Source organism: Paramormyrops kingsleyae, chromosome 3 (assembly GCF_048594095.1).
Source record: "Paramormyrops kingsleyae isolate MSU_618 chromosome 3, PKINGS_0.4, whole genome shotgun sequence".
NCBI lineage: Eukaryota > Metazoa > Chordata > Actinopteri > Osteoglossiformes > Mormyridae > Paramormyrops > Paramormyrops kingsleyae.
Genome location: NC_132799.1, coordinates 31,335,601 through 31,353,288, shown reverse-complemented (window position 1 = coordinate 31,353,288; position 17,688 = coordinate 31,335,601). Strand labels below are relative to the sequence as shown.

Here is a 17,688-nt window from a genome sequence, read left to right as displayed (position 1 = left end):
TAGAACTTTTGAAGTCACTCCTGAACCTAACAGGGAACCAGTGCAGGGAACTATGAGCAGGGGTTAGTAGCTTATTTACAAATCTTGTTTCCATGGAAACATTCAATAACAAAATTTTCAGGAATTTTTCATCTCATATTCAAAAAATGGCAGTTGATTGGCCTGATGTTCAGTTGATGTCCAGTTGCATAAAATGGAGTCCCAAGTTCTGGCAGAAAGATACCTACTGAGACTGACATTGTATGACACGGAGAACCTTCATTCTGTCTCAGGTTAGTTTATGGTGTACATAGATTTTTCCATATTGTAAGATTTCTAAAAATCTTGTCATTTTACCTTTGTATTGTGTTTGTACTGCCTTACAAAGGCAAGACAGTAACTATGCTGACACCAAAACTGAGAAAAAAGGCTTCAATGGGCTGTTTTGACTATCCAGCCCTATGTGTACTGTAGTAGGCAGGTAAATGCTACCGTTTTCTTCAAAACTGAGCATAGCTGAATTTGCACTTAAGACAGTGGTTCTCAAACTTCTTGTCTGGAGATCCTTAAAAAATGATAAAATTCTCCCCCAAGAAAATTCACCATTGTGGGTACTCGACGGCGAGATGTGCCAAACAGACAGGCAGCACTAGCCTACAATACCTAAGATACTCAACACTTTTATTGTTCTCTACTATTGTAGTTGCTGATAACCTTTGGCAAAAAAAAAAAAAAATGTTAATCTGCTTAATTTTGGATTACTACTTTTTAGAACTCAACTCCAAAAAAGATTTAATATATTAATAAATTCTGTTTGTTTATAAATCTGTAACTATGACTAGCTGTGACTCATTCTGGACAAATATGCCTGGAAATCAATAAAAGATTAATGAATGTTTACAGAAACAGCAGGCAGCTTCAACGTCGATAAATATGGTTAACAAATATTGTCAGTCAAATGTTACTTCTATTTTTGTCCTTCAGATGGCTGCATGGATCTGTTGGTCCCCACTGAAACCATATCAGCACGGGTCACCAACCTTCAGGAGGCGGCCCTGACAATCCACAGCGTCGTCTCCCTGGCCCGCAGCCTCCCGTACTTGCACTGCCGTGTCATGGGCGACCCCTACAGGATGAGGCAGGTTTATCCCTCCTTTCTCCAAGTGGACATCCTGCCCCCTAATTACACACCCCCAGAAAGAAACACAAGCCTGCAGCTCCCTCATGCCACCCCCATGGATGTGACCTCAGAGGGTATCACGACCTCTCCCTCAGACTGGATGCAGTGTGACGGCTCATTTGTGCCACACTGCAGTGCCCCCTCAGGCGGAGAGTGGACCACTGTCAACTTCGGTGACCAGACCTGCTTCAGGTTCTGTGCCCCAGTCAGCTACATGGAGAATTATGCTGACATTGTGGGGAGATGCACGCTCACCGACTACACGGCCTATGGAGACTGCCTGTTCTCTGTGGTGGTGGACCTGCTCACCAAGGAGGAAGGCACTTAATTTTCAAGTGAACGGAGAGAAAAATACCAGATGATGCCAAAGACTTCCTGTGGAGAAAAACAAACATGACACATACTCCCTGAATCACTTTCTTTTTAATTTCCAAGGCATCGATAGGAATGGCAATTAATAGGAGGAAATGAAAAGAAGAATCTCTTAAGGAAAACAGTGTAGCAAAATGCTTTTTCTTCAGTTTTCAATGATCAAAAAAGATATTACAAGAGATTTTTGCCACTCTAAGTGAACTAACATTTTAAAATGTTTACATTTCAGTATGTCCTCATAAGGCCTCTGTTCATACCCTGCCACCAACCTTTCTACAGCAAAACAGTAGTTTTGGTCAATAGCTAGTAACAAAATAGAGCTTGTTTTACTATTGACTTTTGTGCATTTTGTGCAATTAGCTTTAATTTATAACAAACATAATCTATCAGTGGTTTAAAGAGCCGTTGTACTTTGCTACATGTATCAAATTTAGTATATTTTATCATAAGCAAAAGATTATTTTAAAGATAATTCTCATGGTAACTTAAGTATCATTTTGGGTCAATCATTGAGGGATTTAAAAACAATAATAGTAAAACCAACATTTAGATACATATACATCAATCTTCCATACCACTTACGCAGTACAGGGTCTTAGTGAACATTTAGATTTTTTTTCTTATTCATCTGGTTCTTCTGTAACGTGCCATCTTCATTTAAAAAAAAAAGAGGACAAGAATTACAGGAACTGACAGCACAAATTTAGTTTACAAAGAGATGAAATTCACGAAAGCCATAAGAATTATTTGTTAGTAAACAGTACCAATGTACATTAAATTACATCATATTTAATGACAATTCAAGCTTCTTTAGACTGGGTGTTAAACACGGTCTTAAACGCTGGAAGCGTTTCCCACTGTGGATTAAACACTGTGCAAAAGTCCTTTCTGTGAAATTATATAATGAAAATAAAAACCAAAGTCTTCTCAAAACATACATATGCATACATTTTACATTAGTGTTGAGGTTTTTCTTTTCCTTCAAGTGTGGAATGGTAGTGACCCATCAACTGAAACTTTTGTAGTGAAAACCTAAGGAATGTTCAGGCTATCCTCACATGCAGAGTACAGCAAATGTGTTTTCAAGCGACATTTCTTCTTATATGCTAGAAGATTATTTTCAGTGTCTTAGTATAGTGCCACCATAACTATTAATAATTATACTGGTTATGTTATGCTCTTTAGAGTCTGACTTAAACTGTCTGCATGATAATACTGCAATGCATGTTTCTAAAGTATACTGGTAGTGGGCAGAATGTAAACGCCAATGGAATATCAATTAGAGAGGTGCCAGACTTATGTGCAACTTAAACATAACGGGGTGAAACAGCACGGGACGTCATTAGGGTCCCACCTGTGCTACAGCGGCCATCCTTTCTGGCAGTCCATTACACATCTTGGAGCTGAGTAAAAGAGCAAGATGGTGGGCTGCCCCTATCACATCTGAACCTTAAGCCTACAAAACTGTACTTTGTGGTCGCACAGAGCTTCTGGACAAGATGACTGTCCTCAAAGAGGACGGCACCCTCACAGCAGAAAAGAGGATTGCGATGGTTTGTTTACGTACACGTACAGTAAGATTGTGCGTCCCCACCCACTTTGCGTCTAAGTGGAACTGAAGGATCAAAGTCCTTGAGCGTTCCTCCATTGCGTAGCAGAGCATTGGCCTACAGCTTGACTACCAAGATCTAACGGGCTGCATAGTAACAAGACCTCGGCATCCACTGTATGACGACCGGCTTTCGGTGAAGCTTAAACCATGACAAACACTGACCACAATCCAGGGGGCCCCGTTTAATACATGGTCCAGCCAGACTCACAGAACGTTGGGCAGGTAGAGTGAGCAGAGGAGCATGTTCTGACCCAGGGCCGGGAAGCGGCGGAAAGCTTCCCAGGCGTCGGAGAAGATATTGTACTTAAGGAAGACCCTGTGCTCCAGACTGGTGGGCAGGCCCACGTCGCGGCTCATGATGTAGATGCCGTCGTTGTGAAGCGTGCACGTGAGGTTCAGGCCCGACTTGGAGGTGTTTTCCTTCAAGCAGAGCCACTCGCCTGTGGTCACATTGTAGGACTGCACAGTCAGCATGTCCTCCGTCTGGCTGACCCGCCGTCGGTCTGGCCCCAGCTCGTGGGTATACCCCCCTACCAGATAAATGGTATCTTCCACGGAGAGCATCTGCTGCTTGCGTACGTGGGCAGGGCAGGAGCGGAACACGGTCCACGTGTCAGAGATAGGGCAGTACCGCAGCACGTTTGTGTTCCTGTCTATGGGAGAGAGAGGGAGAACGCTGATCTAGGCTGACACACATCAAGCCTTTGCCAAGACAAACCGCCAGCTTTGTCAGTTAATTATAGAAACGCTAGTTAAACTGCAGGGCAGATCTGTCCCCAGGTGCAGTCTGGAAAAGAATGATAGAATAAGAAAACATGGAACTGCTGTCAGCCATGAAACGCAAATCCTTCCTTCCTGTAGTCTTTAGTTCTAGGTTGCTTGGGCATACAGGGGCATCAGAAGGGCAGGGATACCCCAGCAGATTCAGGGGGCCCAGCACTTCACAGGGGCCCTTGAATACATAAAATTACACGTAAAAGTGGGCAGGGGGGGCCCATGGTGACATTGTGTCAGGAGAGCCTAGAATTTTTAGGTACACCCCTGGTTATTATTATGTCTTACGAAAGCTGACCAAGCAAACTTGACCCAGCAATACCTCTTTTTCTCATTTCTTAATATTTTGCTTTTAAGGCCTCTACTGCAAAGCACATACCAACCTCTGGCTGTGTAGCCACCCATGACATAGATTCTGCCCTGACACTCGCAGGCCGAGAACTCTGCCAGAGGGTTAGGCAAGGAGGAAACGCAGGTCCACCAGTCCTGTTCGGGACTGTAGCACTCCACAGTCCCCAAAGTCTGCCCCCCCACGGCATACAGCTTCCCGTTGACTGCTAGCAGCTTGAAATTGGACCTGAGAACAGCATTGAAAGGCAACACATCCATACTCTCATACAACACTTCACATACAGTTATTCACTTAGGAGACTCCTTTCTCCACTTGTTTTGCAATTTACGCCCAACTCGGTTGAACTGCTAGAAATATCTCCAGACACTATTCCAGTTTCCCAGCCACAGTTCCTCCTATAACTTGTGCCAGTAAGTTATTGGTTCTGGGTTCACTGTACAGGATGCTGTGCCATTATGTCAATTTAATTATTACACCTGCAAACTAAACATAACTATTAACATGCTTAAGGGAGTTGCAGAATGCATTAAGTTCAATTTATATGCAGACTGTTAGTGGAGAGAAATGAGTTGACAATGGGAGAGGATTTTTTAACAGCAGGTACACCTTTCTGCTCTCAGATGCAATGGGAGTGGAAAACAGCACTGGATTTTTGGGAAGCTGTATCATACCTTTTCTGGTTCAGTGGTGCAACCTGATTCCACTCATTCCTGCAAGGGTTATAACAGTGGGCCGCCGAAATTTCCTGGCTCGTCACTCTGTAGCCTCCAACTATGAACAGATAGTTGTCCAGGACTGCAGACCCATATCCCCTGACGTTGACCATGTCTGACGGCAGGTTGTTGGCCAACGGTTTCCAGCGCTGTTCCAACTCTCCGTACCGGAGCATGGACCACGGCTCGTCCTGTTCTGCCAAGTCCAAGCAGGTGCCTATGAAGTCTCCGATCGCGACTAGGGTCGCGGTGCCTTTCATGCGCATCTCCCTCACCTGATTGCGCAAAGCGGCTGGCAGGTTGCGGAACTCGGATCTCCGCAACATGGGATGGTAGTGACAGCTCATGAACTTGAGACAGGCATTCCTTAAGTCGTGCGTCCCGTATATTTCCGAGAGGTTATACAGCTCTACGCAATTGTCCAACCTTATTTCCGACAGAAGCAGCTTCAAAATCGAAGTTACTTGTAGAAAGGAGGCCGTTTCAATCAAGTCTTCCAAAGTCTCGTTAGCGACCTGCACCTTCGAGGTATTGATGAACTCCAGGACCAGCTCCAACCCCGGGACACTAAGTCCCTGCAGCTGCACCGAGTCCTCCCCTGATTCCCGCATTCCGGAGCTGTACAAAGCGCGGAAGTAGTCGCTCTTTTCTATCAGCTTGCTTTTGCTCACATTGTACGTTTTGTCATCAATAGTGATGGCAATGATCTGCTCCGAGGATGACATTTTGGCGTCTAATTGCAAAGCCTATTTCGCTCTCTCATTCCTTTTTTTGCTACTTGAGCGTGCGCCAGGGTGCGGTGGCAGGAGATATCGTCACGAAGTTGGTGCTTGTGTCCTTCGTTTACATTTAAGACCAGGACAAGCCAGGAACCTCTCACAGCCAGAAACCAGGTCTATATAAGGTAATGTTCAGCCCATAGATCGACCGATAGTTTACAGCTATTCAGCCATTTGTTTTATATCTTAATTTATTAAATCAAGGGAACTGCAAAGTACAAACATGCTTAATTAACGCCCCCCAGTCTTTGCAGCATTCGAGTTCAAACGTGCAAAATTAACCGTAAACAGCTGAGTGCATCAAAATGATTGTCTTGGTGAAATTACAGCTAACATTCCATCACATCACGAAAACATCTTCAGCAAATGTAAATTAGTTCCTATTTTGATGCAGCAGCTGCTCCTTTATCACGTCACTTCTTCTTCCGTCTCCATGGCCGACGAAACCACAGAATTGGGATCTAGCACAAAAAAATAATTTTGATTCGTTTTACCATAAACCAATAGAAATGCACCTAACACAAAGCTGCGTTACCCCTTCTCCAAGAGAAAAACACCCAGGATGGAGTTGCGTTTTAACGTACAGACTAAATGTGTTAGTAAATATTACGGCTGTTCATTATCATCGATGCATTTTAACGTAATACACCATTACTTACATATCTATTTGCATGTATACATTTGAGTTAAACGACTTCATTTGAGACATAAATAGATATATGAATAAGAAAAAGGAACATAGATTTAGATAAATATTTAGCTGGATATTGTTCGCAGCAGGTACCTTTAAATGGTACCCCCTGTATAAATCATCCGGTTGGAAACCATTCTTCTTTTTTGATTAATTCGATAATGACACTTTCTAATCCAGATACATGTCGTTATTATTATTTTTATTAACGAGGTTTTATAAAGCTGATTTTAAAAATGTGTACAAATCATATAGAAACCATTATATAAACTGTCTTTCGAAACTGAATATTATTGTTTTGGGGACGTAAATTACCGACGGAACGAGCGCTTAGGTTCTAGTAGCGACATTTTTGAAATTTGAAATCGTCTTACAGGTTCGGCCGCAACTACAGGTTTCACTGTTACAAGCTTGTAATTTTTACACATATAACCAAATGGGAGACACGCCTTTGAGAGTGTAAGTCAGATCGCGTTCTTTGTGTTTTCGGCAATGAAATAGTAAAGTGGTTAATTAGCGAAGGTATTGCTAGTTAGCGTTAGCTTCTGTTAAATTACCTCCCGGTTAACGTTACACGTGTTTGGGCTGCAGCTTCATTTGACTACAAGCATTGCCCTTTTGTCTTATAAACAGGATGAAAGTATCCGGAGTCGGGACGCATTGTCCCTGAGTATAATAATTTAATGCGGTATTTTTGTCCCTTTCCAAAACCATGCTTGCTCAGTGTAGTTGGCTTTAAGGTCTGAACGCAGCGTATGTATGTCGAAAGAGGCTGAAAGTAAATAAAATAGAAGTAAATGCCAAAGGTTGGGCATGCTGAACACTCGAGTGTGATGAATAATCAGTTTGTCTGGTTGTAATAAAGAAAAGAGGTCGCATTAAACTCCTAAGCTTAATATCTCGGTTTTAATAACAACAAGGTCCTATGTCTCGCTCTTTGGTTAATGCTGAAATGTAAATTTAAGCGCATATCTATAACGCATGTTCATCTCTATAGTTTCCAAAGTATTGGGTCAGTCCAGTCATTCAAGTACATGACAGTATATCAGTTTTATGTATTTTTGTGTCTTATACTTTATTAATCCCGAAGAAAGTTGTAAGTTTACAGTAGCGCAATATAGGCATCCAGTTTGGCATGGATAGTCTAAAAATAAAAATGTACACTTTAAATGGTAAACTTGTATTTGATATAGTTCACCTATGAAATATTATATTGCCATGGGTACATTTGTATAAAAAATAATAATTCTACATCTTGAAAGTTTGGAATTTAAATAATCTTTATTATAAATTAATTTCAGCCTGACCTGTGGGGACGTTGAAGGAAAAATTAATGTTTTATTTAACCGAGTGAAAGCGATCCAGAAAAAAAGTGGGCAATTTGACGTAAGTATGTCATCTTTAAGTGGCAAAAGTCTGGCGGCCTTAATGTCGTGTAAAATGTCTAATTTGTTTTCTCTGTTGTGAAGTTGTTGCTTTGCGTTGGAGAATTTTTTGCTTCTTCAGCGGAGGCGGAAGCTGAATGGGAGGAGTACAAGTCCGGAGCAAAGAAAGGTAATACAGCAGAAAGGGGAGTTTCATTTTTTAGGCACGGCATCAGCCGCAATGTTAATAACTGTAAGGGCCAGAACAAGGCTATGGCTTTCTCAAAAAACATTTCTGACTGAAAGTTCCTTTGTTTTTTGTCCAGCCCCCCAAGGCAGAGATGTGACACCATTTGAATCATGCTCTTTCTCTTCTGTGTCAAACTCTAGCACCCATTCACACATACGTTTTGGGGGCAGCCAACCAAGACACACTGAAGTATTTTCCCAATTCAGATGGGTGTGAGCTGGCTGAGAATATCACCTATCTGGGTATGTCCTAAGTGAATAATTTTGAGATTCCTATTGTACATGGCTTTAAAAGCATATATTCCAAAATGTCACTAAAAGAGCATGGTGGTAATTTGTTTCTTAATTCTTTGATTCTTTTGATCTTTCCAAAAGCTGCAGTCTTTGATGCCGTAAATGTTTTGACATTTGGCCAATAGGGGGCATCTGTTTGTCTCAGGTCGCAGGGGCATCTTTACCGGCGCCACGGGCCTGCAGATCGCTTACATCAGCGGTAGGGAAGGGCAGCAGGAACCGGCTCCGGCTCACTGCTTCACACCCAAGGATGTCACTGCCCTGGTGGCCCCACTGGTGTCCACTTCGAGTTTCAAAGGAGTGGACATCTTGCTTACCTCGCAGTGGCCACGCGGCGTCTGGCAATATGGAAATAACCCAGTAATCGTTTATCCACCCGTCTTCCAACTTCCTATCCTTCTTAAAGTTGGGGGGGGGGGGTCACTCTGACGTTCTGCCATAGGATGCATACACTCATATGCTCCGCTCCACACTTTGGGTGATTTAGAGATGCCGGTTATTCTAAAAGCTACAATAAATATCCATCATGCTAGTTTTTAAAAATCCTCCATATTACGATTTCACCCACATTGAATCTGTCGATGAATTTTAAGTTGTATGTGTTTTCTAGCCCAGCACAAAGTTTTTACTGTATATTTACTGTGTATAATTGTTGCACAATGACGCTGTCATTGACTGCATGTCTAAATAGCAATACAAGCCTCCTCTGTCTTGGAATCACTTCCTGTCTTCATTAATTAAAGCAGTGGACACTGATCGTTATTTGGCAGTGAACCGCGCCATGTTTCGCCGTGTCCTGATAGCCCGACTCTTTGTAGGATATCAACACCAAGTCTTGCGGATCTCCATCACTGGCCAGCGCCGCGGACAAGCTGAGGCCGCGGTACCACTTTGCTGGCCTGGAGGGGGCGCACTACGAGCGACTGCCATACAGGTGTGTGTGCTTCTAACCCTGATACTGCAGAGGGCAGTGCTGAGTGCTCTCTGCCAGTTAAATACTGGGCATGTGGGGACTCCTGGGAGAGAAAGCATGTACCTGGGGGGTCCAGCTTACATGATTCAGGGCTACCCCACCCCCACATTTCACAACCCCCTGGACCTCTGACACAATTCGAACCCTGACTTTTTGTAATTGTTTCTTTTTTTTCTTCCACACTTCCATCACGTTTGCGTAAAGATAATCTGAATGTCTCCCATTTCCCTGTAGTAACGAAACATAAAGTTTCGAAAATTGTTGGTGTAAATTATATTTTAAATTTTTTGTCGCCTTTCAAGCAAGTTTTTTTTTTTTTTTCTTTCTTTATTATTAAATGGAGGTTTATTTTCACTCATAATGCTCATTTCCCAAGGCTCATTCTGCGAACACCTTTAAGCCCTATTATTCAAATCACGGTCCTCGAGGTCCGGGCACTGAACCTTTCTTTACCTGTCAGTCAGGTGTGAAGCCTCTGACCAATCAGAATCAGTACTTATTAAGCTAACTACCTGGGAGAACTGAAAACGAGGCCTGGATTTGGAATCGAGGTCCAGATTTGAAGAACCCTGCCTTAAAGCAATGGAGCACTGACCAGTCCCAGTAGCTTTGTATGCTGTTAATACCAGGGCTGAACACTGCTGTTAGGATGCCCTACTGATGCCTGCTGCATGTATGTCCCTGAGTCTCACGTTGACCTTCCCCCCCCCCCCCCCCCCCTGCTGTGCTGTGATTGGATGGTGGCAGGAATCACATGGTCCTGCAGGAAAATGCTCGGCACGTCAGCCGGTTCATAGCCCTGGCCGGCGTCAATAACCCTGCCAAGAAGAAGGTGAGGGGTCGTTACGGTTTCAATTTCACGAGGCGGCAGTAGAGCCTTCATATGTGCTTTGCTGCTTTTTAATATGCACGTATATATTTATCGTGTGTTTTTTTTTTTTTTTATTCCCATAGTACTTGTATGCATTCAGCATTGTCCCTTTGAAAGGCATGGACCCAGCAGAGCTAGTGAAGCAGCCACAAGATGTCACTGAGAACCCTTACAGGAGGCCTGCCAAAGGCGGGCAGAAGGAATGGCCTGCTGCCACGGCAACGGCGGAGGTGGCTGCATCGGGCCCTTATTGCTGTGTTTCATTACAGGCTGATAATGAATGGGATTTGGATCAGTCAACTTAGACAGTGAACTGGAGGATTTCTGATCCGTGCACATCCTTAGGTTCCTTTTTCATTTGCATGCAGTATTCAGATTTTCTCAGAAGTCAGAAACGAATTTGTCATCATCCTGCTACACTTTATAAATCACCTTATAAATCTCTCCAGATTGCTTAAATCAGAGCAGAACTGATCTTTTAAATAGTATATTTATTTTTATCTTCAGCGTTGTCGCAGAAATTGCCCATAGATAAGGCTCTATGCATAGTTCTCTCTTAATATTTAAACGGGAAACCTCTTCAGATTTCCTGGCACAGTCAGCATTACGTAATCGCGAAGGGTCTGGTGGTATAGGCGTTTCTGCTTCATACCACTAGGTGGCGCAGAGATCAGTATGTCGCTTAACGATCCACTTTACGTGACTTCACAGGTGGAGGAGGAGCCTGCAACTCAGTTTTTCTTCGACTTGGGGAAGAAATCCCAAACTCCGGGTCAAGGAAGGAAGAGGCATTCAGAGGGAGAGCGGCAGAGCCAGCCCAAGCAGCCACGGAGGCCCCGTGAGTCAGCCGGCCACATCCCCCACATCGCCCCCGCCCACATCGCCTCTCACCACCACCCACAATCCCCCAGGCCTGCTGCTTTTCTCAGTGGAAAATGGAGAGTATGTTTGTGTGTGTTTCTTTGCGTTTTCTTCCTATAACGGCAATTTAGTTTATCTTTTATAAATCCCTTTGATCTGTGCCATCTCAACAGAGCTTTCGTTATTTTCCGTCTGTGGACGCGGTGTTGGGAATTTTTTGGCACTGTTCTCACTGTCAGGAAACAATCCAAACTAATTACCCAAAACATGCTTCAGTCTAATCACCGCTCTTTTGAGAGGCTTTTAGAATCATCAGTGTCGTTATTTTTATTTTTTCAATCTTAAATTTCCACCATTTCTTGGAAGCTGCTGGCCGTGAATGTGGGTGGCCTCGGGACTGCTCCGATGAAATGGCCCAACTGCAAACATGCCCCCCCCCCATTATTTGCTGCTGTTACTCCCTGTTTTCTCCTGGATTCACTGGCACATGCTGTTTTTCAAATCGCCTTTTGTGCAGTTGCTCAGTGTTCTGGGGGTTTCCTTGTTTGTTGTGTTACATTGTTATATGGTAATAAGGGGTATCTGTGCAGACAAATGTTGTAGATCTGGGATTTCTTCAGCTTCACTTCCCCCCATTACCCCCCCCCCCTTCCCAGTTCAGCCCACTGGCCCCTGCTGGTTCTGCCTGGCAAGCCCAGAGGTGGAGAAGCACCTGGTGGTCAGCATTGGCACCCACGTGAGTCCCGACACGTTCACTAAGTCCGTTAACCGCCTCTTCATAAATAACCTGGAATTTTCAGTTTTCCGTTAATGCTTTTGATTTCATACTTAGGTGAGAAGTATTCCAAATTCAAGTAGTTTTCTGTCGTATGGGCAGTATCTACACACTGAAAAAAAATACTCTTCTCCAGCTATTGCAAAAAAAAAAAAAAAACGAAAGACAAACCAGTAGCACAGTAGATAAACACATAAATGGTATATATCCACTTATCTCTCTTTAATCTCTTGTTTTGTAATTCTCAGTTTCTTGGTGCAGTAGAGCAGTGTTTCCCAATCCGGTCCTCGGGGACCCATAAACGGTCCATGTTTTTGCTCCCTCCCAGGGAGTTGAGAGGGAGCAAAAACATGGACTGTCTGTGGGTGCCTGAGGACCGGGTTGGGAAGCACTACTGTAAAGCTTAGACTCTTGGAGAAACTCAGAGGGCTTGATATGAACCTAAGAGCCTCAACCTATGAGCCACATGCCTCCAAACAGCACCCAAAGCATTTAATGTGCTGTGGCTATTATGCATGTCATAACAGGTCCGAGGATTATAGGTAATGATACTAAACGAGTTTAATTTCTTTTATTCAAGAACGCACTGAAGGAAATAGCTGCCAGTACTCTTTCGGTGTTTCTCATGAAGTAGGAAACGCCTTGACGCACAAACGAGGAGCTTTCGGTGAACCGTGCCTCCCCACGGAGAAGCTTGGAGCTGGCTGACGTCCAGCCTTATCAGGCTCCTGGCCTATTGTGTGGGAGGGTCTTTGAAGTTCCCAAGGCGGCAGATTAATCAGACAAAGTGGATTCCTCAGGAAATATCATAACATGCAGCCTGCGTGACCTTCAGAGGCTGCTGCTCGTTGTTCGTTGCATTTATTTCATGTCTGCATCCTCTTTTTAAACTTGCATTTTGTATTTCGAAGTTTAAGAGCGAGATTTGTTTAGGATTGCAATGGATGCCTTCTGTAAATCTTGGCGTGCTATTTCACTTAAGGTGGATTTTTTTTTTGCACTGGCGCGGAGAAGGAATGTCTTTTGTTTAAGCCTTACTGCAGAAGAAGCCAGACAGCGCTAAACGATCTTTATCACTCAATCCTTATCGCTTCATCAGCAGCTTCTGCCCATGATTGATTATGTCTGAAGGACACCTACCATTCATGTTGGTGTGATTTAGCATAGATCGTTACACTACGTGCGTGTCAGGGCACCTGCCCCGTGACGTCAGCTGGTTGGCGGAGCCAGGTTGTGGTTCAGTCTGGCTGACACATTTTCATTTGGATGTGCAGGGTTTGGCCTGGGAATGAGTGGAACTCCGTGCGGTTTCCTTGCCATGGTGCCGTGCTCACGTGTGGTGCATCTGTGTCCATAGTGCTATGTGGCCCTGGCCAAAGGCGGACTGACTTCGGACCACGTGCTGGTGCTGCCCATCGGGCACTGCCAGTCGGCGGTGGAGCTGTCCGCGGAGGAGCTGTCCGAGCTGCAGCGGTACAAGGCCGCCGTGCGCGACTGTTACAGGAGCCTCGGGAGGCGCTGCGTGACCTTCGAGAGGAACTACCGCAGCCAGCACCTCCAGCTACAGGTGGGCCGCCCCAGGCCAGGGGCCTCACTGTCTGCCTGCAGAGCGTGATTCTGCCGGATGCTGGGTGGCTTTTCTGATTCATCAGGGGCCAAATCGCATAAAGACCTCTTGTCTTAGTGATGCTCCTTCCTGACACAGTAAAAGCTGCCTGGGGTCCGCAGGGCATCATGAAATGATTCCGTGTTGTGCTTCTGGAGACCTTAATTCCGCTGTAGTCGGTGCCCTTGACTGTGGCCGCTGCCCTGTCTGGCTGGCCCTCACCAGACCCCGGGGTCAGTCCTGCAGCTCCACACAGATGAATCGCAGTGAGCCTTTGCTGTCTAATTCTCAGGGGGGGGATCCTGAAGATCTCAGCCCCTCCCCATCAAGGCCCACTCTCAGCATATCATCAGTTTAAGTCTGAATGGGGTGGAGGGGGGTCTCTGCCTCCCCATTCCAACCATGACGAGGTGTTCGTTTCTGAGGGTCATTTGATCCAGTGATGACTTGCGTGCTTCCTTGGTCATGGGCTCCATATTCCTGTGCTAACCTGTTTGTGAGTGGGTTTGCATTTACGACATCGTGGGGACCAATGTAGTAGCATTTAAGTCTTATTATTTGTTTGGTTACTTATGGGTGGGTGGAGGTTAGGATTATCCTAACTAGTATAAGGGTTATGCCCATAGAAATGAACAGAAGGTCCCGACAATAATTGTAATTGTATTGTGTGCGTACGTGTGTGTGTGTGTGTGTGTGTGTGTGTGTGTGCGTGTGTGTGCGTGTGTACGTGTGTGTGCGTGCACACAGTTGGTGCCAGTGCCGCTTGATAAGTGCACCACGGAGGACATCAAAGAGGCTTTTGTGGTCCAAGCACAGGAGCAGCAGATAGAGCTTCTGGAAATCCCCGAGCACACAGACCTTAAGCAGGTGGGTCTCCTGTTAATTTGTGAAAGTATTGCATTGCCAGTTTCCTACAAGATATACGGCAGTCGATGTGGGCAGCGCTGCTCCACAGGCTGGTATGGATAGGGAGCCGGATCTTGTCTTTTCGTGCTGAAGTATCTTGACGTCTTATTGTTACGAGCAAGTCGCTGCTGTGACTGCTCTTCCGTTTCTTGCTATCCATTCTTAGCGCCATTTGTGGAAATTTCGTGACAGACGAGCAGCGGAGCTTTCCTGTTTGTTATACATTGTTTTCTTTTGTTACTGTGAGTCAGAATCGCTTGTCTGCAGTTCATGGCATTGTTGCTGTGCGTGTGACGCCTGTCCCAGATAATGGCCTTCAGTGGAGCCGGGAAGCTTTAGCGAAACATTTAGAGGCTGACTGTAAGCTTCCCTCCATGCCGGTATGGTCACCGAGTAGCTATGGCTCCGGGTTCGTTGTGTACACAACAAATCATGTCCAGTTCTGTCCCCTGGCTGATTTCATGTGCACATTTTCAAGGGTTGCTTTCTCTTTGCTGAAGCTCTGTCCTTTACGGTTTATTGTTTGTTTGTTGTAGTTAATCGACTGAGCTATCCATGTTCCTTCTTACTGTTTAACCCCTAACTGGAAGCATTTTCATTACTGATCCATGTCCTTAACCTGCCCTCCTGATCCAGATGGTCCAGCCTGGGACGCCGTATTTTTATGTGGAGTTAGACACGGGGGAGAAGCTCTTCCACAGAATCAAAAAGAACTTTCCCCTGCAGTTCGGAAGGTACTGTGATCCGTCGCCGTGACAGCTTAAGCCCAAGATCCAAGGAGTCGGAATGTTTTTAAGCACCAACCCTGTGTCTGCACGTGGGCGCCATAAAATCGACAGCAACAGCACCGACATGTGAATACATCTCAAACTCACTGCTGCTGATTATAAAGTTTGCTGAGCGGGGTGGGAATTTCCTACCTCCTATATACCAATCTATAGCTCTCATTTTAAATAATCTCTTTACAATGCGGACTCCGCCCCCGTTATTCGAACAGGCAAACTACCGAGTTAACTTACTGAGTTGGTGACCACTGTCATAATACCGATTTGATCAAGTTAACTGTGGGGACTCGCTTCATAGTCACCCCCCCCCCCCCGTTTGTGTGTGTCGAGCAGAGAGGTGCTTGCCAGCGAGGCGCTCCTGAACACACCGACGCGCGCCGACTGGAGAGAGTGTAAGAACACCCGGGAAGAGGAGGAGTCCATGGCCCAGAGGTTCCGGAAGGCGTTCCGGCGCTTCGACTTCTCCCTGCAGGACTGAGAGCCCCCCGGTCGCTGTGCCCACCGGTGCTTTGCACAGCTGGTGGATCTGGATGGGCTCCCCCTCCTTCTGTAGAAGTTGGTGAATGATGTCAGTCTTTCATTTCTCTTACTTTGGATACATGGCATTTTGGTTTGAATGCGAAGGACCTGGCCCATCAACAAATGATTCAAGTTGCTGGTGACTGGTGCAATCACTGCATATCTGCGTGATTTTGGCATCACAGCCCTGCACAACGTTACACTTTTTAATGAAATCCAGAAATAAGATCTTGCGATGGCAGATATTTAGTGACTATTTGATGCTCCTTGAAATTTTTGATTTTTAAGAGAATAGTTTGCATTGGCTTTTTATGTTGGGTGGTAAAGTTTTGGCTGCGGGTGGAAGAGGTTTGCTGTTCTGGTCACATCCCAAAGACTGGAGCAGGACGAAAGAACTATTAAGCTACAGCTGCTGGTTCACAGTCACTCTTGACAAATTTCACGTCCCAATTTTTGTACATAAAGACTTTTATCATTTGGTTTTTATATACAGTCTTTGATTAAAAATTGGATTTTATATTTATATTTAATGGTCTCCATTTTATTCCTAAGGTTTGAGATGACAAGGTATGTTTCTGTCTACCTATCTGGTTCATGATATATAGTACCGATCAAAGGTTCAGACCCAACAAGTTGCTTACAAAGGAGAGTGATGGTGTCGCATCACATGACCTGGCCACCTGACCTAAACCCAGTAGAGATGGTTTTGGAGGAGTTTGAACAGAGTGTGAAGGAAAAGCAGCCAATGAGTGCTGGGCATATATGTGGAACCTCCTTCAGGACAGCTGGAAAGGCATCCAAGGAGGCCTCCTCATGAAGCTGGGGTAGAGGAGACAATAGGGTCAGCCAGTCCCTGGAGTAAGTGGGGTTAAGGGCCTTTAATGGATTTGAACCGGCAACCTTCTGAGTCCCAACCCACAGAACTGCCCTCCTCTGAATTCTTTGTGTGTGTGTGTGTGTGTGTGTGTGTGTGTGTGTGTGTGTGTGTGTGTGTGTGTGTGTGTGTGTGTGTGTGTGTGTGTGTGTGTGTGTGTGTGTGTGTGTGTAATTTTTTAATCGCACTGATGTCTTCCTAATTATTCTAAAATGTAGAGAATGGTGCTAATACTAACCTTTCTCTGGCAAACTTTCGGCTGTCACCGGATATCCTGATAAATATAGATGGCTCCTTGGGAGGGTCCGGTTGAGGTGCGATGTCTCCCATGAGGAACACGGCGGCCCGGATCAGACGGCTTCCTGCGCCAGGTGCTCCTCTATAACATTGTTTGCAATAAGTGGGCACTATAGCAGCCGCCTCAGCCCTGCTCTGCCTGTGATGGGCACCGGGCCCCCAGATGACCGTGAGCAGGATTAGCACCATTAGGATGGATGGATGGATGGATGCATACACACACACACACACACACACACACGCACACATACACACATACATACATACATACATACATACATACTACCTGAACTAGCACACGGACCCCAAGCAGGGTTTTCACTGTGATTTCACTGGGGTCCCACTCCCAAGCCGACTTGCTATGTATGGTTGGCATACAAGGCATATTATGAGACCTTGGCTTGGGTAGAGGGGTGTTGTTATAAGATCAGAAGTTTGTTTTTAGATACTGATAACCTCCCTGCAGCTGAGTATACACCGCAGTGAACATTTTGAACCAAAGTTTTTGCATCAGGAGCTTCCGGTGTTTCCTGTGTAGCTTAGAACATTACATTTCTGAGTTGTGTGATGCATGCTGGTACTTGCAGTTCAAAACCATCTCGGGCAGCGTGTGGATCACTGGGTTAGGACACTGCATTTGTGATGGGAAAGTCGCCCGTTTTAGTTTCAAGTCTGGCAGAGTGATGTCACCGTTGGGTCCCCGAGCCAGGCCCTTAACCCCCAGTTACTCCAGGGACGGTTTGACCCCACTTTCAGTTGTGCATCTTTTTGGATAAAAGTGTCTGTGAAATAAATAAATGTAAGTCTAAGGAAGGAAGCCTGTTAAGGAAATTCAACATTGTTGTGTTAGGAGTTTACTGGA

At 45.1% G+C, this 17,688-nt stretch overlaps 3 protein-coding genes across 6 annotated transcripts; 2 read left to right on the top strand and 1 right to left on the bottom strand.

The window, feature by feature from the left end:
• Positions 1-151: 151 nt before the first annotated feature.
• LOC140588248 (uncharacterized) lies at positions 152-1,727 on the top strand. The gene is made up of 2 exons (XM_072710146.1): positions 152-272; positions 964-1,727. The coding sequence occupies exons 1-2, from the start codon at positions 194-196 to the stop codon at positions 1,485-1,487; spliced, it is 603 nt and encodes a 200-aa protein (XP_072566247.1). The 5' UTR covers positions 152-193; the 3' UTR covers positions 1,488-1,727.
• klhl42 (kelch-like family, member 42) lies at positions 1,564-6,134 on the bottom strand. Its single transcript, XM_023800129.2, has 3 exons — positions 4,941-6,134; positions 4,301-4,494; positions 1,564-3,796 (listed from the first exon to the last, which is right to left on the bottom strand). The coding sequence occupies exons 1-3, from the start codon at positions 5,705-5,707 to the stop codon at positions 3,348-3,350; spliced, it is 1,410 nt and encodes a 469-aa protein (XP_023655897.2). The 5' UTR covers positions 5,708-6,134; the 3' UTR covers positions 1,564-3,347.
• Positions 6,135-6,203: 69 nt separating this feature from the next.
• Positions 6,204-16,178, top strand: cwf19l1 (CWF19 like cell cycle control factor 1). 4 transcript variants are annotated; one of them, XM_023800125.2, is made up of 15 exons: positions 6,264-6,356; positions 6,829-6,911; positions 7,754-7,838; positions 7,922-8,006; positions 8,207-8,308; positions 8,505-8,719; positions 9,178-9,293; positions 10,080-10,164; positions 10,287-10,433; positions 10,915-11,041; positions 11,721-11,800; positions 13,197-13,406; positions 14,193-14,312; positions 14,988-15,085; positions 15,470-16,178. In XM_023800125.2, the coding sequence occupies exons 1-15, from the start codon at positions 6,324-6,326 to the stop codon at positions 15,612-15,614; spliced, it is 1,731 nt and encodes a 576-aa protein (XP_023655893.1). In that variant the 5' UTR covers positions 6,264-6,323; the 3' UTR covers positions 15,615-16,178. The 4 variants fall into 4 exon arrangements, with proteins under 4 accessions (XP_023655895.1, XP_023655893.1, XP_023655894.1 ...); XM_023800126.2 differs by lacking the exon at positions 6,264-6,356 and adding an exon at positions 6,357-6,401; XM_023800127.2 differs by lacking the exon at positions 6,829-6,911 and having other exon boundaries at positions 6,204-6,356.
• The last annotated feature ends 1,510 nt before the right edge of the window (positions 16,179-17,688 follow it).